The sequence below is a fragment of the Haematobia irritans genome, chromosome 5 (genome assembly GCF_050003625.1).
Source record: "Haematobia irritans isolate KBUSLIRL chromosome 5, ASM5000362v1, whole genome shotgun sequence".
Classification (NCBI taxonomy): domain Eukaryota; kingdom Metazoa; phylum Arthropoda; class Insecta; order Diptera; family Muscidae; genus Haematobia; species Haematobia irritans.
In genome coordinates, this window is record NC_134401.1 from 122,625,614 (window position 1) to 122,648,395 (window position 22,782).

The following is a 22,782-nucleotide window of genomic DNA, read 5'->3' on the forward strand; positions in this document are numbered from 1 at the left end:
CATGTATGTTGTAATCACGCTACAATCTTCAATAAAGGAGCTATCGTCTTGATATTTGGCACAGAATCGTCTTTTGTCTGCATGCAGGCCAAGTTCGAAGATAGGCTATGTCGGTCCAGGTTTTGATATAGCTCCCATATAAACCGATCCCCCGATTTGGAGTCTTGGGCTTATAGAGACCTTAGTTTTTATCCAATTTGCCTGAAATTTGAAATCTAGAGGTATTCTAGGACCATAAAGAGATGTGCCGGAAAGAGTGATTTTCGGACCATGTTTTGAAATAGCCCCCATATAGACCGATCTCACGATTTCAATTTTTGGGTTTCCTGAAATTGGAAATCTAGAGGTATTCTAGGACCATAAAGGGGTGTGCCGAATATATTGTGTATCGGTACAGTTTTTGATATCGTCCCCTTATGAACCGGCCCACCGATTTGGGGTATAGATTCTAGAACTACAATTGGATGTGCTGAATACTTTGTGTATCCCTCCATATTTTTGGCATAGCCCCCATTAGACCGTAGTAGTTTTTATCCGATTTGCCACAAATTGGCATTTTAGACCCACAGAAAAAGTGTATTTGATTTAGTTTTTATCGGCCCATTGGTAAGGCCTACATATAGACCGATTTCAGATCTTGAGGGTACAGAAGGTGCACTAATCATGGAAATTGCTGAATGGAACTGAATGGAAAATTTCCAGATTTTACCTCTCGTAATCAGTTAAATAATTGGGGTAAAAATCTACAGATTTTAGATTTCAAATCAAGGCATTATTTCATAATTTTCTTGCACACTTACAAGAGATGTTTATGATTTCTCTAAACTCCAAAAAAAAGATTCATGGTGGTGGGTATTTAAGATTCGGTCCGGCCGAATTTACTGCTGTATATACTTGTTTCAGATTCATTCTATTTATTGTGATCAATTCGATGTTAGAGGATTTTTTATTTATATTACATTATTTTATTTTTATTTTACATTTAACCAATGTAAACATTTATTTTTCAAAATAATTCCCCTTGAACAAGGTTACATTTTGGGAAGTTTTAACAATATAATTAAATTGGTGATCAACGTAAAAATTTAAAATCGTCTCTGATATTTTGTCTCCCTTAACTTTAATAATTTTCTTGACTGCAAATAGAAAAAACGAAGGTTTGGATCAATAGAACAAATGGGGAAATCATTACAGATATAAAAAAACCGCATATGAGGCAATATGCGCTGGCATGCATAGCGAAAAGCGGCTCTATATATGATACCTTAAATTCTGTGATTTTTTGTAAGTGGGTCAGATTTATTAAAGCCAAGTTTCTCAGTCAAAGGAAGGTTTTTTTATGAAAGATAATCATTTTAAAGTCAATTCAACGAACTTTAAGGATAAATCCAGAGAAAGATTTCTTTTATACTAAGCAAAAATATTCGAATTTTAAGGACATGAAAATGTTGGGTTTGCACCAATAATTTTTTCAGTGCACTTATGCTGAAATTAACTTATGATTAATGCAAAACATTTATTTGTTTTTTGTTTATTTTTAAAATTGTTTAAGAATTTTTTTCCAACTCAATGAACCTTTTTTATACCCACCACCATAGAATGGTGACGGGGGAATAATAAGTTTCTCATTCCGTTTGTAACACATCGAAATATCGATTTCCGACTATATAAAGTATATATATATATATATATATATATATATATATATATATATATATATATATTCTTGATCAGGGAGAAATTCTAAGACGATATAACCATGTCCGTCTGTCTGTTGTAATCACGCTACAGTCTTCAATAATGAAGCAATCGTGTTGAAATTTTGTGCAAACTCGTCTTTTGTCTGCAGGCAGGTCATGTTCGAAGATGGGCTATATCGGTCCAGGTTTTGATATAGTCCCCATATAAACCAACTTCCGGATTTGGGGCCTTGGGCTTATAGAAATCGTATTTTTTTATCCAATTTGCCTGAAATTTGAAATCTAGAAGTATTTTATGACCCTAAAGAGATGTGCCAAAAACAGTGAGTATTGGTTCGTGTTTGGGTATAGCCCCCATACAGACCGATCTCCCGATTTTACTTCTTGGGCTTATAGAAACCGTAGTTTTTATCTAATTTGCCTGAAATTCTAAATCTAAAGGTATTTTCGGACCATAAGGAGGTGTGCCAAAAATTGTGAATATCGGCCCATGTTTTGGTATAGCCCCCATATAGACCGATCTCCCGATTTTATTTCTTGGGCTTCTACAATCCGCAGTTTTTATTCAATTTACCAGAAATTGGAAATCTAGAGGTATTTTAGAACCATAAAGAGGTTTGCCAAAAATGGTGAGCATCGGTCCATGTTTTGGTATGGTCCCCACATAAACCAACCTCTCGATTTGGGGGCTTATAGAAACCGTAGTTTTTATCCAATTTGTCTGAAATTGGAAATCTAGAAGTATTTTTGGACCGTAAAGAGGTGTATCGAAAATGGTGAGTATCGGCCCATGTTTTGGAATACATAGGCAGGTATGCAGAATCTATATAGAGTCCGAGAACTGCATTGCTCGCTTCCAAAGAGTGTGGTATTGATTCCGAGCCAGCAAAAACCGAACCAATACTCAATTAAATTGGAGTTTTGTGTACTTGATACCGGGAAACATACGAGTATTTGAATTTATTTTCAATTTCAGACTCGTCCACAAATATAATAAACCCTTGAAGCACCCCCCTATTTCGAATACGTTTTAGCTTTATAGCTAAGCTACCAAAAGTTATCAATAACAATATTTGCACATCTGTTCTAAATTTTTTAGGACCAATTCACAATAGCTCAACAGAATTTTGTTTTATGTAAAGATACCCATTTAAAATTGCATAAACTAACTCTAAGGACAAAATGTCTTTATAAAAAATGTTAACGACTTTTGATCAAGACAATGAAAGAAATATTTTGAGGAAAAGAAATTGTTTTGCTCAAGACAATATTTTTGCAGTGAGGAAACATATCATGTATGAAGGTGATATCTTAGAATATGGTCACATATTCTAATATTTAACAGATATCCAAAAAGAATTCGTCGCCACAGTCAAACCAGCAAACATTTTTAACTAATATTGGATAGGAGAATTTTCCAAAAATAGTATTCAGAAATTTCCATTATTCTCCAGGAAAAAGGTTTGCCACTCATTTTGGACAAATATTTGAATAGTGTGACCACACCTTTAGACCTGTATGTTTTAATTAAACCTGGAAAGTCATCCTTCTTTTTTGTACACTAACGTTAACGTCATCTTTCGTCATTTTGACTACGGCCTATTTCAAGGCCCTATAAATTGCATCGTTAACAAAAATTATAATTAAAATTTAGTGTACTTTTTTACTCAATTAATTTTTAATTAATAACACACACAAATACTGGTTACATTAGTAAAACTAAAATTTATCATTTTCCAATCGACCAAAACACGCTTTACGTCGATACTAAAATTAAGCGTCGTCATTTTGACGAAAGATGACTGTCCAGGGTTAAGTAAGTAGCTTATACGGCCTTGTGCCCTATAAATTTCTAATGAACAAAAATTGTTAACTTGTATAGTTAAATGGAGTAAGGCTGACAAAATTATTTTATTTTTTAATGTAGAAAAGAAGTTCACTATCTCGATTCTACATCCGAATACATTTCGTTTGATTTTATTACATTCACTGATTATTTAATTATTTTGTCGTAATTTCATTCCTATATATTTCTATAGAGAGTTTACGTGTTGGCCTTGAAATAGAACATTGGCACCTTTAGCCTGTATGGCATAATAAAATCCATGATCGAGTATGATTGTTTTTTCGGGCCAATCAATTGAATTGAGAAAGGAGGACAAATCTATATGTAAAAGAATAAAAAATGACTTACTAATATGTACTGTACTAAAGCAAAATCATCCAAGTTACTTTATGTAAATAATGCGAAAGCTTTATGGAACCCTTTATATGCATTCATTTTATGAAATCGAGACCCAATTGAATGGAAAATCAAGCTTTAAACTATGTTGCTAGTCGATCATATACTGATAAATGAAACCTAGAGATATTTAAAAAAGCCAAGGTTTAGCTTGATAAGACAATCTCCACAAAGTTCCCGATACCTGAGCCATTAGTCGGTTTGTAAATTTTGTTATATTGTCGCATACACAAATAGAAACAATTATGTTCCAAAATCGTGAACGAGCGGTAACAAAATGAAAGGGAATCGTTCACGAAAAATCAAAACGTAATGTTCACACTTTCGACCACGGTCGTTCACGATTTCAAGATCGGCTTTCTTTGGTCATGAAAAGTCTTAAAATATTCGTTAGACGTTCTTATGGAAACCCCATCGGTAGTGATGAATCACTTTCATCAACGGATTGTTTTGAAACGTACACGCCGTTCATGAGTTCACGAGTTCTCATCATCCCGCCGACCATTCTATTGTACAGTAATTGCTTCTATCACCCATTCCTGGGTTAATTGGGCTCTATGTCACAAAGTATTGTCTTCATCCTCCCGATGGATTTTATAAGTTTATTCACATGCCTTAATATATTTAACAAATTCATGTATTATTCTTTAATTGATCCCTACATTTAATGCAGTTTGAACTCATTAGCAAATAATGAAATCGATGATCAACTGTGAATTTTTTGGGCCCTTCAAATGGATATTTAGCTGATATTGGAGTGATGAAAATCCCTATAAAAATTAATTATACCTATTAATAATCATTTAAATACCAAAACTAACTACAGAGATGAATTACAGCCCTATCCAATGAATTTAACTAAACTGTATCTAATGACTTTAGCTGGTGAACAATTACCTACACACGAAAAACCGAGATGTTTTGTTTTATTTTTTTCTTTTGTTCCAAAACTGATAAGGTAATTTTTAAAGGATATATCTTTGTTAGATTTCCCAATTTCCCAACACATCAAAAGGTCTAAACGCAATTTTTTTATGGAGATTTGTGTTTATACGTATGAAATAAGTTATATAGTTCGCTTTATTTTTTACTAAAACCCTTTAACAGGTTGGCTGATAAGTCCCCGGTCTGACACATAGATGGCGTCGCTAGTATTAAATGCATATAAATTTTATATAGTACCAACCTTCAAATGATTGGTGTCAAAATTTGACGTCTGTAAGTCAATTAGTTTGTGAGATAGAGCGTCTCTTGTGAAGCAACTTTTGTTATTGTGAAAAAAAAAATGAAAAAAAAAGGAATTTCGTATTTTGATAAAATACTGTTTTCTGAAGTGAAAAAATACGGTGGAAGCAAAAACTTGGCTTGATAATGAGTTTCCGGACTCTGCCCCAGGGAAATCAACAATAATTGATTGGTATGCAAAATTCAAGCATGGTGAAATGAGCACGGAGGACTGGGAACGCAGTGGACGCCCAAAAGAGGTGGTTACCGACGAAAACATCAAAAAAATCCACAAAATGATTTTGAATGACCATAAAATGAAGTTGATCGAGATAGCAGAAGCCTTAAGGTATCAAAGGAACGTGTTGGTCATATCATTCATCAATATTTGGATATGCGGAAGCTCTGTGCAAAATGGGTGCCGCGCCAGCTCACATTTGACCAAAAACAACAACGTGTTGATGATTCTGAGCGGTGTTTGCAGCTGTTAACTCGTAATACACACGAGTTTTTCCGTCGATATGTGACAATGGATGAAACATGGCTCCATCACTACACTCCTGAGTCCAATCGACAGTCGGCTGAGTGGACAGCGACCGGTGAACCGTCTCCGAAGCGTGGAAAGACTCAAAAGTCCGCTGGCAAAGTAATGGCCTCTGTTTTTTGGGAAGCGCATGGAATAATTTTTATCGACTATCTTGAGAAGGGAAAAACCATCAACAGTGACTATTATATGGCGTTATTGGAGCGTTTGAAGGTCGAAATCGCGCAAAACGGCCCCATATGAAGAAGAAAAAATTGTTGTTCCACCAAGACAACGCACCGTGCCACAAGTCATTGAGAACGATGGCAAAAATTCATGAATTGGGCTTCGAATTGCTTCCCCACCCACCGTATTCTCCAGATCTGGCCCCCAGCGACTTTTTCTGGTTCTCAGACCTCAAAAAGAATGCTCGCAGGAAAAAATTTGGCTGCAATGAAGAGGTGATCGCCGAAAATGAGGCCTATTTTGAGGGAAAACCGAAGGAGTACTACCAAAATGGTATCAAAAAATTGGAAGTTCGTTATAATCGTTGTATCGCTCTTGAAGGAAACTATGTTAGGTTAGGTTAGGTGGCAGCCCGATGTATCTGGCTCACTTAGACTATTCAGTCCATTGTGATACCACATTGGTGAACTTCTCTCATATCACTGAGTGCTGCCCGATTCCATGTTAAGCTCAATTGCAAGGGACCACCTTTTTATAGCCGAGTCCGAACGGCGTTCCACATTGCAGTGAAACCACTTAGAGAAGCTTTGAGACCCTCAGAAATGTCACCAGCATTACTGAGGTGGGATAATCCACCGCTGAAAAACTTTTTGGTGTTCGGTCGAAGCAGGAATCGAACCCACGACCTTGTGTATGCAAGGCGGGCATGCTAACCATTGCACCACGGTGGCTCCCAATGTTGAATAATAAAAACGAATTTTGACAAAAAATGTGCTTTTCTTTGTTAGACCGGGGACTTATCAGCCAACCTGTTAAAATTTTATTTATTGATCCCCAAAGTATGCTACATTAAATACAGACTAAAGTATTATAAAAAGCAATTCTAATAACATATTTTAATGCATAGTGTTAGGATGTGATCCAAATTTGTGATATTTGCAGAGTAGTGTTGCCATTCCGCAAGTTTGGTATACTTTTTATTTGATTTTCATAAGGGAGAAAATGTCGCTATTTTCAATCATATGTTCCGAATGCAAATATGAGCTGGCACCAATGTTGCCAAAAGTAGGGAAAATTAGCTACATGTAGGGTAGTTTTCTAATATTTAGCGTCTTGTAGGGACGTAGGGGCAGAATGTATGGACTTTCTCACGCAACACAATTTTTAAATTTTTTTTTTATATTTTGGTGTCTCTGGGGGATGAATTTAGAAGCCACCAAGGCTTGATCTTTAATAATGTGTGATTGTTCTTAATTTATTATTTCTTCGGAAACTATCAGAAAGAATAGAAAATAAAAATTTAGGTAGGAATCGTTTGCAAAGAAATCTGTATAGGACTGCTCGCTGAAGTGAAAGACGAAAAATAGAAGAGTGATTGAATTGTTTGTTGCAAACACATGAGCTGTGGTAAATTAAAACACAAGAAACGTGATGAATTGAAGCTTCACTTAAAAAATATTTTTCCGCAAAAAAAGGTAACTTATAAAATATTATAAATTATCAACCAAATTTGGTGAGCAATTTTGAAGTACATCTTAGTATATTCTTTGCCAAACATGAAGTACTTGCAACAGATCAACAATAGAGATTTTGTGAGAATCAAATGAAGGACTACGCATCTAAAAAACTTAATTTCTTTAAGGAACTCTATTATTTTTGTGATTAATAAAATTTTAAAAGACCGAATATAAACTTATTTTTACGTAATATACATTGCATTTTCAGTTGTTTCAAGATAATTTGTAATTTTTGTTACAATTTAATGAAAAATACTGTAGGGGAAATTGTAGAGAATTTTTTTTTTGGGAATGTAGGGAAAATAGGCCTTGTAGGGTAAACCGAAAAATTTCCCTAGCAACACTGGCTGGCACACAAGGCGTTTTACTTATTTACTTTATCAGATTCGCTTAGAAATAGAATTAAGGGTATATTTTGTTACCATGTAAGACGAAGTGACAAAATGGATGAGACAGTAGCCCTTTTCAAAAGATCGAATGGGTACGGATATACTCCAAGAAATTATGAATATGAGAAGACGGTCGCGACGATATATGCTACTTTTTCCTATTCCGGACAATTAGATCAACCGTGAGTCTTTTTCAGAACGGTGCTTGAGGTTTTTAAAGCACAATACGAGAAAGTTTCTGCGTGATTCCAAGAGAGTCCCAGAAACTTTGATTCACTGGAGAAACTATTGTTTTTTCATACTTTTAATGGGTAATTTTAACTTTTTTGTTTCAAATACATTAAAAACGGAGTAAGAATTCATAAAATGGTGCAAATAATTTAAATTTTGTCGAAAAAAATTCTAAATCCTATTGGAACAAATTGTGAATTTTTGAAAATATTTGAGGTCAAACGTTTCCGACAAGCGTCATTAAAAATTATAAAAAATTATAAAAATTATTTATTTGATAAAATATCACAGAACTTTTTAATTTACATTCAAAACATTGAATTCGGATCACACCTAAAGAAGTGATGCAAAGTCAGTTCAACGGCTGTTGAAATGGAGGACTTCCATCCTATGACAAGCCTATGTTAAATTCATCGCGTCCGCGTCAATTTTGCACCACTTCAGAATTCAAAAAGAACATTTTCATTACTTTTTTTTGGCGACGCTTTTTTTGCTGGGATACTTATATATGTTAATTATGATGTAGAAAGATATTGTTTACTACTTTAACATATTTAAGCAAATTTAGTACACAGAAAAAAATGTCCGTAGTTAAACTAACGCTAAATTTAACTTATTTTTATTGGAAAAAAATTATTTGCTAGTAGTTACACTGAAAAAACAGTGAACCCACCAGGAAGAAAACTTTCGATTAATTTTAGAAAATTTTGAATATTTGTAGAAAATTTTAACTAAACAGTATTACAAACGTTGGCATCACGCCGATGTCATAAAAAAAGTAAATATTTTTCGACAAATTCAAGAAAATTTATTAGACATAACTAAGTTTTTTCACTTGTGAAAGAAAATTTTATAGTTTGAAGGAAAAACTTGGGGTTCAAAATTGCAAGAATATCTTTAGTGCCATACGAAGTTCATGATGGTCGCATTTTTGGTAAAATTTACAAATTTAAAGAAATTCTGAACTATTTTGTGGAAGACATGAATTTAGTTAATCTTTATGTTTCATTTGAGTATAGTTTTTTCCTCGGTTTTAGTTAATTTAACTAACGTACACAAAAAATTATTAGAGTAAAGGAAACTTTCTACAAACATAATAATTCCATGAACTAAAATAAAGTTAAATTGGCTTTAGTGAAATAGAGAGTTCACTTTTTTTGGAGTATAAATTTTATTATTTTTTTCGAAATTTTCTACAGCTTAATGAAATCTTACTTTTTTATAAGTATGTCTCAACAATTTTATGAAGTAAACGTGGGTATAAAGTTCAATGACCGTGCACATAAGTTCAATATGAACCAAAGCAAACGAAGATTTTTGTACGATTCCCAAAAATAGTAAGAATGAACTACTGCATGGTTAAAATGGTGATAATTTTGCGCCAATGATTTTCTTCTTTATTTTTAGTTAATTTCGTGAACTGCAGTTAAAAAGTACCATAGCGGCATTAAATTTTCCTGGTTTTAACAACGCTTTGTGGAAATCTCAAAATGTGGACTAAAATTTAGTTCAATTTTCGTGCGAGGTAGTTCATTCTTCCTATAAAACAGTTCACTTTTATTCGGTGTATATTTATTTCCACTATTTTTCACAAACTTTTTCACTGACAACTATTGGATGGATGATTGTTTTGTGCATAAACAATGGATTTCTTCAGAAAGTCTTCATATAACGTAAAACATTTTTTACACTTTTTATTTTTATTATGGTATATTTTCTTTAAATATATTTGCCTTGCCTTTTTTTATTATTTGAGGTATAATTTACAATTCATCACTCAGTCTATTAGTACTTGAGTCAGGAGTTTGTGCTGCATTATCAGCAGCTACATCTCCTATAGCAAAACGTTTCGAACCCATGAAAAGTGTTACCATCTTAGTTAAATTCAATGATATATCTGGCGTAGATGATGGAGATGATGATACAGACGTAGCAATTGTTTTATGGTTTATATAATACACATATGGATGATCGCATATAAAGTCTTTGGGTTCAGACATATCAACCAAAGACCGCTTTTTACGCACCGACATTCCTATATGAATAAAATTCATACATATAATGTAAGAAAAATGAGAATTAACAACACAAAAGCAATAGTGAAGAGGTAAGAGCATAACAGGGACAAACAAATTATGAAAGATAGGAAAATTCTACGAATTTTTGTGGAGGATACGAATATGTAGTGTCGGAAATCGGTAGAGTGTATATAGTGTAATGGCTTTTGATTATGTGTAGATGAATTTTATTGCGATTTATAGAAGACTTGCCCATATGTAGTTTCTTTAGGTTTTTACTTAAAATATAATAATTGTCAATAATCCTTCACCTTGATGTTATTAGACTTACTATTATAATACTGTTTACTAAAGCATTATCTATATATAGATCGTTACATTTGCATTTTCCGTAGTTTAGTTTCCGCAAATTTCATATAAAATCTACACTAGATCTAAATAATCTAATGAATTCTATAATTATTTACTTTGATTCAACGTTTAACTTTCTTTTTCCAACAAAATCGAGGATTGGAAGCTCAAATAGAAAAATGGGAAACATTTCATTTCAGCTTTCAAAAAACACTTTTGCTATATTATGTCTTTGGATACATCTACCTCCACTTTCCTCTCATTCAGAGCAATTTCGTGGATTATTTTAAAGATCGCACTGTGTCCGTGGTTTTTTCAGACATTATTGCCGTTATTGCATATGCACTTTTGCTAATTACGCTCGTCTTGTTGATTGTAGAAAAAAAAAAAACAGTTTATACCAACATTTCAGAACAAAAGAAATATATTTTTCGCTTTGGGGAAGTCCTTGGGAACATTATCTTGATTTAGAGTGCACTAATAGAAAAAACTACGTTCCAAAATCGTGAACGGGAGGTAACAAAATGAAACGGAAACATTCCGAAAAATCAAAACGGAATGTTCACGGTTTCGTCCACGAGTGTTCGGCGGCTTTCGTTTTTTTTTTTTTGGTTCGAGTAACGGTAGCGGATTTTTTTTATAAATTTGTAAACATTACATTTTCAGATCACGAACGCTGATTATTGTTTTCACAACGCATGGTGTCATTTTATCGTTGTCAGATTGTCACCGTCTGTTTTCAGTTTGACACCACATGCATGTTGATTCACTTTCATGAACGGATTGTTTTGAAAAGTTTACGCCATTCATGATTTTTTCTATGGGTGAGGTTAAACTACGAGTACTCGTTAGGAGTTCGCCCACTTTCCCTTATATCTCATAATCAATATTTCAAATTGTCAATGGCCCAACAATATAAAAAAAAAATTCACCTTATTGACTGTTTCGTCAGAATAAAGAAATAATGCATTATCAATAAAGCCGATGAGTTCATGCAATGAGGACCCAGTAGACAACCCTTCGAGTAAGTACCCTACGAGATATTGATACAAATTGCCACTGACTGACCTATCACGTGAGTGGCACGGGTGCTCCATTCTGTGGCAATTTTTAAACTTCCATATAGTTTATTGATTTCTCAACTCTCTTGATATTAACATTTTATGGAATCTAAACATTTACTGAAATACAATTATCAGAATTATCTATTGTGCAACACATTTCAAAAGTTTTTCGTTTCTGGTGATCATACTGAAATAGATTGCTTCGTGAGCATCTGTCTATGGGGGTGCTCGTGCATAATAGTCCCAGGACGTGTCCTCAGGAATGGATCCAAGTCGCGTCCTAAAGTGTAAATTTACTCTGTTAATTACAAACGCTTGTTTAAGTGACGTGTCCCTTTCACACGTTTTGGCCAGAACTGGGACTGGTCCTAAACCGATCTAGAAGTTTGGGAGCACACTTAAATGAACAGTTGTTCTGTGATACGTGCCCACCAACCTCTCCGAAATAGTAAGTAGCAATTGAGACATCAAGTATATCGGATCATATTTGTTTGAGATGTTTAACAAGTAAAATCAGATCTACGTTAAAATTAGGTCCCATGTTGTAAGACTAATCAGATTAAATCCATATAGGATTTCGATAATGTATTAATCTGTTTTGGAAGTTGTTCTTTAATGTAGAGCAGCTTTAATCAAAACTATCCATATTTAATAAATTTCTGAATAAATAGGGATATTTGACAGTAATACGTTTTCCGTTTATTCCTAGGCAAAATGGCAGTGCTATTTCAAGTCTAACCATTTACTCTCTCAATAAAATATATTAAAGCTCTATTTTTATTCTAACTTTTTCTTCTAAATTCTTTGTAGTAGTATTGTTAATATTCATTTACAGATTTTTAATTAATTGGTTGTGTTTTATGCTTGCCTAAAAAATTCACCTTATTGACTGTTTCGTCAGAATAAAGAAATAATGCATTATCAATAAAGCCGATGAGTTCATGCAATGAGGACCCAGTACACAACCCTTCGAGTAAGTACCCTACGAGATATTGATACAAATTGCCACTGACTGACCTATCACGTGAGTGGCACGGTTGCTCCATTCTGTGGCAATTTTTAAAGTTCCATATAGTTTATTGATTTCTCAACTCTCTTGATATTAACATTTTATGGAATCTAAACATTTACTGAAATACAATTATCAGAATTATCTATCTATTGTGCAACACATATCAAAAGTTTTTCGTTTCTGGTGATCAAACTGAAACAGATTGCTTCGTGAGCATCTGTCTATGGGGGTGCTCGTGCATAATAGTCCCAGGACGTGTCCTCAGGAATGGATCCAAGTCGTGTCCTAAAGTGTAAATTTACTCTGTTAATTACAAACGCTTGTTTAAGTGACGTGTCCCTTTCACACGTTTTGGCCAGAACTGGGACTGGTCCTAAACCGATCTAGAAGTTTGGGAGCACACTTAAATGAACAGTTGTTCTGTGATACGTGTCCACCAACCTCTCCGAAATAGTAAGTAGCAATTGAGACATCAAGTATATCGGATCATATTTGTTTGAGATGTTTAACAAGTAAAATCAGATCTACGTTAAAATTAGGTCCCATGTTGTAAGACTAATCAGATTAAATCCATATAGGATTTCGATAATGTATTAATCTGTTTTGGAAGTTGTTCTTTAATGTAGAGCAGCTTTAATCAAAAATATCAATATTTAATAAATTTCTGAATAAATAGGGATATTTGAGAGTAATACGTTTTCCGTTTATTCCTAGGCAAAATGGCAGTGCTATTTCAAGTCTAACCATTTACTCTCTCAATAAAATATATTAAAGCTCTATTTTAATTCTAACTTTTTCTTCTAAATTCTTTGTAGTAGTATTGTTAATATTCATTTACAGATTTTTAATTAATTGTTTGTGTTTTATGCTTGCCTATAATAACAATTAACTAAAACAATCGGCACATATATAATTTTAAGACATTTTAACTTTGGGTTAGTAAACCATATAAGAAAAGGAAAGCAGTGTTAGTGAAATGGGTTAGTTACATACAGATGAGAAAAAACATAAAGGAAAAAGGAAAGGCAGCCAACAAAAAAAATAATATAAACGACAACATACCAGTAGCAGCAGCAGCCTCAGTACCCTTTTCATTAACTTCAATGAAAGCCTTGTGGATAACCTTCGATACTTTCAAGGGTTCCGGAGATTTCAACATTTTACTGAAATCTGCATTGTCAGAGAACATATTGCCCATTCCCAACTAAAACATATATATTCAATAAATTTAAATCCCTATTAAAATCGTATGTATATACTTACGTTCTTCAAAACATCCTTCAATTCCACTTCAAATTCAGCCTTGAATTTTGGCATATCTACAATGACCTTGGTGGAATACATTTTACTGGTCAATTCTTGCAATGAGATGGTCTTCAACTTCTCTTCCAAAGCAGCTAAACCAGTACGAGAGTTAGGTAAAATAACCAACATGGAAAGATCGGAATCCTTATAGGGCATTTCCAAGGCCGTAGCATCCAATTCAGGAAATTCACCATAACGGAAATTCTCACTGATATGCATCATTTGTACCTTAACGGTATTGGTTTCATCCAAATAGAAATCCTTTTCACGAGTACCATGTTCAGGGAATGGATGAACCCAATCACCCTTGAAGTGAATGGCATTTAAGAGTACTAGACGTGTATCTTGATTCAAGGAATCTGGAGAAACGAGATCCTTTATCAAGTTATTCGTCTTGGATTCAACCCAGCCATTAATGGCTTGGGCAGATTTTTGACTCTCAGCAAAATTAATATTTTCAGCAGTCGAAAAGAATTTCTTAGTCAACAATTCATTGAATTTCTCTTGAATTTCATAATTCTTCATGATATAGATTTTGTTGGCAATTTTCAAAATTTTGCTATCTTCATAGGTGGCCAAAATCGAATGATAATTATCGGCCAAAGCATCTTCACTAGTTGCAGTATATCCAAATCCTTTGTCCATTTCGGCAGCAGTTTCACCAGCAGCACCCATGCGAGCCATGGCTACACAAGTTTGAATGGAGAAGGGTGAGAAGACAATATTCTTCTTGGGATTTTCTTTAGCTAGCTCTGAGAAGAGCTTAACTCCAAAGGTTTCCAAACTGTTGGAGAATTCTACGTTAGCCATGTCGCTGGTGGGTCCGGAAATTGTCGATGGAAGGGATATGAGAAAGATAGCAAAAATGCTAAGGATAGCTGGGATTTTAACTGTAAAAAAAAAAAAAAAATAATTTCAAAATCTAAGTTTAGTAAATCAATATAGAAAAACTACAATAGTTTCGAAACCTGAGAAAATTAATCTTTGGTTTAAAGATAAAAAAGTTGTCTAAAATGTTGAAGGCTTTTTGTACTAACAATTGGATGAAAAGAAAATCATTTGAATATGTTGTAGATGAGCTCAATAAATGGAATTAATAACAAGTATATACGGCAGTAAGTTCGGCCAGCCGAATTTTATGTACCCTCAGTAGCAACATAGATTGCGTAGAAACTTCTACTAAAGATTGTGATCCGCAATCGAATTACTTGGGCCAAGTATCTACCTTAATAGCAACTACTTATGCCAAGTTTCAAGTCGATAGCTTGTTTCGTTAGGAAGATAGCGTGATTTCAACAGACGGACGTGGCTAAATCGGCTCAGAGTTTCACCACGACCCAGAATATATATACTTTATGGGGTCTTAGAGCAATATTCCGATGTGTTGCAAAAGGAATAGCAAAGTTAATATACCCCCATCCTATGGTGGAGGATATAAAAACAACTTAACCAAATTATCAGCAATGTTTATTGGGATATGTCCTTGATTTCCATTGTAAGGCTAATGCGAAAATTTTTTTTCAGTATATATTTTCTATTTAGTTCATAAGTATAAGGTGATAAAGTAGTATGAAACCTCATCAAAAATAAGATTTAGTATACTTCAAATTTTGCAATATTTTTCTTTTCTTAATACAAAGAATCAGCTGAATTTCTTAGTAGCAGTTTTGCAAAGTTTTGAGAAAGTGCCTTGATAATTTTTCCGAAATTAATTCCTACTTCTTTGCCAAACAAAAAATTATTTTTTTGTATTTCATTTTATTAATGATATTTATCTATATGTTATGTGATCTTTACATTATTCAAGACAAAATAGATACATTTCAAATGGCATTGACCAAGTGAATTCGAAAAATTTGTTTCGCTTGAAAGTACTAACAGAATTTTCTTATATGAACGGAATGAATCAACCAAAAACATTCCCGAAAATCTAGGCCTGTAGTCTATGTTTTTAGTGCATAGTTATTTTTCTATTTATGGTAATTTTTAATTTCAATAAATCTGTAAATAAAATAAAATAAAATAAAAATAAATAGCCCAATATTGGAGTGCTGTGAAGGTTTGTCATCATCGAAAGATGTACATTTAATACACGCATATTTTTTTAAAATGTTTATACAATGTTTTTATTATTCTCTGAAGAAAATATTTTTTTTATTTTGAGTTATTTTCTTAGAAATCTATTCTTATAGTATTCTCCATAATAGGCACGACGATTATATTTTAAGAAGAATTCCCTCAATGATAACCTATTTGACAAAAAAGAATAGTGCTGATGATTTGTTTTTGCATCAGACAGAATTGTACTTTTATAAAAAAAAGTGAGGAAATGGCAAAGTCAGCCGGAAATCACTTATGCCTAGAGGTTGCATCTAGGACTGTATACATAAAGTTGGATAAGCCTAAATGAGGCTTAACCACCTTTGAGAAGTGTCCGCTTTTCAGATTGTCCAAGTTTGAGAGATAGCACTGTACTCTGAGAAAAAAAAACATACCCTTTTCCTTCCAAATGAGGACTCGGAGAAATCATTGGCCGTAATAGTGCACGCCAATTAATATGAGGGTGGTCCGGTAAGTACTTGACCTACATAAAAGAAACAACATTTTTAACCCATGTGAATAAACATTTTCCGAACACCTGCAAATTAGATCTCTGTGACAGCGAATCAACCACTGTCCTTCATCACCCAAAATACTTGCCAAATATGCTTTGACTTAGGTGTAGTTCCCCACAATAAAAAAAAAGTTGATTGACTTTCTTTAAATTGGCGAAAAATTCATTTAATTTAAATATATTAAAACTAAAATCAAAAAATATCTCTTGAATGATTAACAAAATGAGATACTATACATTATTATCAATTTCTTGTCGACCAGGGCTTGCACCATAACATAATCCATAGTGATTGGTTTATTAAGTATTGAATCGCTCTGTACCCGTGCTCAATTTTCTTCCTCAGTAATGGCGATGTCTGACCAGCACATCTAATGACAATAAATGTAACACGACATTAGGAGAATTTGTACATGGCTTACTAAATGGCACGCGCTGACTTTTTTCGAAAATCGATACTCAGCAAGTCTTTGCCATTTCCTCAAAATTGAAATTTCAGCCTGTAGAATATTTCGAAGCATTTTTCAAAACCGCCAAAGGGAAATTCAATGTCTTCTAGAGACCCGTATTAAGTTCAATTCCATCAGTGAACATTTTCCTTGTGTAGTACCATGTTTTAATAATAGAAGTTAAAAAACTAAAAAAACTTTCACATTGAAGGAACTTAAAACCAGGAATGGAAAATCCACTTTTTTATAACTAATTATAAATATTATAAGTCACAAAACTATACATTTGTATTAATGCTTAAAGGGACTTTTAGATATTTCGTATTCCTACTAAAAAATTATTTATGGATACGATTTCCTGCACTTTAATTATAAGATATTGTTCTTGTTGTGCAGGACATAATATATAAATAAATAATGCAAATACTTTTAAATCTTTAAATTCTATTAAATCTTTGTTTTTGTATTAATTTAATCCGTAAGAAGATTATTGTGAAGAACTTCCTTTTAAATAAAATTGCTTGATATTTCATGTTCTAATCTTGACTGTAAAATATGTAGTCTAGCATAAGAAAAAAAAAAAATAATAAAATAAATAACTAATAAAATAATAAAAAAAAAAAATAATAAAAAAAAATATTTTTGTTTCAACTTATGATTTTCAAATTACTTTTGATTGTTTTTCAGTTTTAATTTCGCTTTCAAAGTTATTTAGGCTACCATTGTATTGTAACGGCTGTCATTCCAGTATGTAATCGACAACTCCTTTTCTAGAAAGCAACATTGTAGAAGCATAACATAGAATCACACGCATTGCCGTCCCAAAATATTCCTGAAATTTAAGAAAATCTTGTTTTCAACAAAATGGTAATTTACTTTCCGTATGAACTTCACTATTTGTTTTGGCAAAGTTGGAAAATCTGCTCAGGATGCCATATTCTGTATACAGCACATAACGTGCAATCAAAATTATGATACCATGAAAACTGATATCGGTTCAAAACTGTATACACCAAAAGGTACTAAACCAATTCACGGTATTGACAACGGTAAAAAAGTATTGGTAGTACTGTAGTTCCCATCCCTGATTAGTACCGGCCTTAAAGTTGAACAATCCCAGTCTGTTATATTTGTATTTACTCCTAGACCACTCGTCCTTACCCATTTCTCACTCGTTCGAAAGACATTCTAAATGCCATCTCTGATGAATCTGTAAATTTGTCACCTCACTGCTAGTGGTACATTATCTACGTATACTCTCAAACATTCGAAATACTCTCTATGTGATATTCCTGATAGAATCTGCGAATTTTTCCCCTGAATACTAGTGACACATTATCTGCGTATATTTACCGATTCAGTTTGTACCAATATTTCATGGTATAGACTTTTTCATTGGGAGCACCTTTGTGGCCGAAATACGTGCCATCGCCTATTCACTTTGTTCAACATTTTAAGTTGACAAGGCATTTATTATTAAAGCCGGATGTACGATATTGTTCTTTCAATGTTTAGAAAATCCACAATTGTGTATATGAAAAACATATAGTGAAGTTTAATTAAAGTTGCCTCCTTCATGCAATACAGTCTTAGTAAACTGACACCATATCTATAGTTGTCAACAATTTCTATAATGGTTTGCAATTTTTGAAACTTCTGTTTAGTTGTTACACTTCTCTCGAACCTTTATTAATCATTTTCACCATTAACTATTCATATAAAATTTAAATAAATAATTGAGCCATTAATTTAATATTATAAATATTTCCTGTTGAGTTAAGTGTATGTAGATTAAATTCATTGTAATTTGTTTCACATCTATGTGAATGAAATAATCAATTTCAAAAATAAATCGTAATCATAGTCAATGCTTAATGCTTCTTATCAGATCGGAACTACGATAGGAATTAAATGTAGATCACAATAAATAAGAAGCTTACAATGTGATATGTTTTATGTAAACAATATTTGTTTTTGTTATTTACCTGCCATGGTTAGGCCTTCGGAAAATACGAGTAGAAAAACAACACGAATATATGTTTATTGAATTAAATCACACTACTTTTCTGTGTTGATGGTTACGCCACGCTTTGTCTTATACTAATGATCCACCAACGGACAATCCGTATTTATAAGAAATTTAATACATGGATTCACTTAATTCTGTTATCAATTGGAAACGACTACTGTGAAATTATCGCCGATAATGGGAAAACGAGTTTCTAAGAAATCCCGAAAGAAGACGTCTTTAGACCCTATGAGAGGATAGTCAAATATTTAACTTAAGCTGCATTATTATCATATAGAAGTATAAGAGACCTTGTGAGGCTAAGAGAATAAGCTATTCTTTAAAATCTCTAGATTTCTTCGTTGCGCTCAAAACGTCATTGATGTGAGAAATAACCTTAAACTAGAACTGTATGGATTTTAATCATAAAATAACCCATCAAACAAATAATGTGGTAATGTAATCGGATGGCTATTTTATACTTTGGTCTACAAATGACGGAATATAGATTCTATGTGTAGTGTAATAAGTAAACATTTAATTTAGTCGCAACCTCCCATTATATTTTTCCAATTTCTCTGGTGCTTAATTTGTGGCAAAATACTGCTATACCTCGAATACATATGTATCGCCCGATAAATTATAAGTGCAATTTTGTCCAATTGCATAAACTGGCTCTAGCTTTTAATTTCCCATATTTTTACTAACATTGTGTTAAATCGTTGTTTTAAGTCTAGAGATTTTGTAGTAGAATAAAAAAAATTTTGTTCAGATCAGTTCATATATGTATATGGGAATATAAACCTTTAAATAGCTCCCAACAAATTTAATGGAGTTGAAATGGTATCGAAAAGTTTGGTCTACATAGTGGTGAAGGGTAACTTTAAACTTTACTTACTTGTTTTTATTTCAAATAGATTAAAAATAAAGTAAGAATTAATAAAAAGTACATGTTATTTAAATTTTTTCGAAAATATGCCGAATCTTAAATACCCACCACTTTGAATCAAATATAACAGTTACCTTTGAAAACTCTTCGTCGTTGTGTTTTACTTGATAATATATAGAGGATTACTTGATAATGTATGGAATGATACTATATAGAAATGATTAAATAACGCCTCAATTTGAAATCTAAAATCTATAGATTTGGAAATTCTATACTCTCAAGAAGTGAAATCGGTCTATATGGAGTCCTTACCAAATGGAGCGATAAAAACTAAATTCGTTACAATTTCAGGCAAATCGGATAAAAACTACGGCTTATATAAGCCCAAGGAGTTAAATCAGGAAATCAGTCCATATGGGTGCTATGTCAAAAATATGCACCGATACACAAAATTCAACACAGCTAGTTGTGGTTCTGAAAACACTACAGAATTCAGATCCCACATCGGAGGGCGGGTTTATAAGGGCGATATATCAAAATCTATACCGATATACAATTTATTCGGGACACCTATTTATGGTCCTCAAAAACCTCTAGATTTCAAATTTCAAGCACATTGAATAAAAACTACGGTTTCTAGAAGCTCAAGAAGTAAAATAGGGAGATCGGGCTATATGGGGGCTATAGCAAACCATAGAACGTTACACACCATATTCGGCACACCTATTTGTGGTCCTAACATACCTTTAGATTTCTAATTTCAGGAAAATCGGATTGAAAATACGGTTTCTAGAAGCCCAAGAAGTAAAATCAGATAGAAAACAAGGTTTCTAGAAGCTCAAGACCCCAAATCGGGGGGTCGGTTTATATGGGGGCTATACCAAAACATGGACCGATAGGCACCATCTTCGGCACACACTGAAAAAACAGTGAACCCACCGGGAAGATAACTTTCGGTTAATTTTAGAAAATTTTGAATATTTGTAGAAAATTTTAACTAAACAGTATTACAAACGTTGGCATCACGCCGATGTCATAAAAATAAGTAAATATTTTTCGACAAATTCAAGAAAATTTATTAGACATAACTAAGTTTTTTCACTTGTTAAAGAAAATTTTGTAGTTTGAAGGAAAAACTTGGAGTTCAAAATTGCAAGAATGTCTTTAGTGACATACGAAGTTCATGATGGACGCCTTTTTGGTAAAATTTACAAATTTAAAGAAATTCTGAACTATTTTGTGGAATACACGAATTTAGTTAATCTTTATGCTTCATTTGAGTATATTTTTTTCCTCGGTTTTAGTTAATTTAACTAACATAAACAAAAAATTATTAAAGTAAAGGCAACTTTCTCCAAACATAATAATTCCATGAACTAAGATAAAGTTAAATTGGCTTTAGTGAAATAGAGAGTTCACTTTTTTTTGAGTGCACTTATTTATGTTCCTATAATACCTCTAGGTTTTCAATTTTAGGTCCAAAACATGGACCGATACCCCTCATTTTCGATACACCTATTTTTGGTCCTAAAATATTTATTTGGCGAAAAGAAATTTTAATTCACTCCCAAAACATGCGATTCGGATCACATTTTAAAAAGTGATGCAAATTCAGTGCTACTGCTGTTGAAATGGTGGACATCGGTCCTATGACAAACCCATGTTAAATTCTTCGCTTCTACGCCAATTTTGAACCACTTCTGGATCAATTTTCACTACTTTTGCCCACGCTTTTTTTGCTTGGATGTTTAGTGAGAGAGTCTCATATTTGTTTTGCGTTGAGTTCTTTTTATAATATAAAAAAAAAAAACACATATTGCGATCTTCTCTTCTCAAACACCACTTTATTAAGTCCTTTATAAAAAAATGCATTAGCAAAAGCTGATAACATTGTACCGCCGGTATTTGGGTTTCTTGTTTCAGATAAACTTTAATGAAAAATAATGACCTTTTATATATTTTTTGACAATTTAGTTTTCTAGCTAAATTACTAATTGTTGCTTTTTAATACTTATATATGAAATGAGTTAATGTATTAATTGATTCTGTGTTGAGCTGTTAATACCACTACTACTATGCCTGCTAAGCTTTAAGTAAGTAATAGTAACAAAAATAATATACATTTTTAACATTTTGTATTTTATTTTTGTTATATTTAATTCATTTTACTAATTTCCGTTATTTTTGGAAAAATTAAAGCATCTAGTTAACATGAAATCAACTGATTTAAATATATATTTTCCTTTTTTTCATAAGATAATTCTCCTTGTAAAATTCAGTTGCTTAAGCATTTACTTCTCATTATCTAACAATCCCGGTAATTTAGTTCAAAGTCTTATCACGAATGTACTTTCCTGCAGCAAAAGGTACGTAGTAGTACTCCTGAACATCTGATATGTTGTAACCGAACAAATCCTTAAGAGTTCATTTCCTCAAGCAGTGCTCGAAAACTAATTATCAAACCAAGATTTGCATTAACAGCATTTTTTAATTAACATGTTCCTTCTGCATTTTTTGCCAATTCTCTTTGTATTTAACTTTGTGTTTCGTATTTTTAACTAAAAAAGCAATAGTTTACAATTTTCACAATAAAAAAACAAGTATATACGGCCGTAAGTTCGGCCAGGCCGAATCTTATGTACCCTCCACCATGGATTGCGTAGAAACTTCTACGAAAGACTAAAGACTTAAATATCATATACTACCACCACGTACCAAATTTCAACCAGATCGGATGAATTTTGGTCCTCCAAAAGGCACCGGAGGTCAAATCTGGGGATCGGTTTATATGGGAGCTATATATTATTATGGACTGATAGGAACCAATTCCTATATGGTTGTTGGATACCCTATACTAACACGTACCAAATTTCAATCGAATGGAAAGAATTTTGCTCATCCAAGGTGCTCCGGAGGTCAAATCTGGGGATCGGTTTATATGGGGCCTATATATAATTATGGACCGATATCGACCAATTTTTGCATGGGTGTTTGAGGCCATATATTTCAGCCGAATCGTATGAAATTTGCTTCTCTTAGAGGCTCCGCAAGCCAAATCGG

The 22,782-nt window shown here is 33.0% G+C and overlaps 1 protein-coding gene across 1 annotated transcript in view; it reads right to left on the reverse strand.

Annotated features, from left to right (window-relative positions):
- The window catches only part of LOC142240026 (uncharacterized), a 105,663-nt gene that overhangs the window by 52,572 nt on the left and 30,309 nt on the right, over window positions 1–22,782 (reverse strand). Inside the window, exons 2-5 of the mRNA XM_075311744.1 lie at window positions 13,721–14,652; window positions 13,520–13,661; window positions 9,778–10,047; window positions 3,749–3,864 (exon numbers count right to left, since the gene is read on the reverse strand). Of these exons, the coding sequence (XP_075167859.1) occupies window positions 3,749–3,864; window positions 9,778–10,047; window positions 13,520–13,661; window positions 13,721–14,652 (1,460 nt within the window). The remainder of the gene's footprint in view (window positions 1–3,748; window positions 3,865–9,777; window positions 10,048–13,519; window positions 13,662–13,720; window positions 14,653–22,782) is intronic.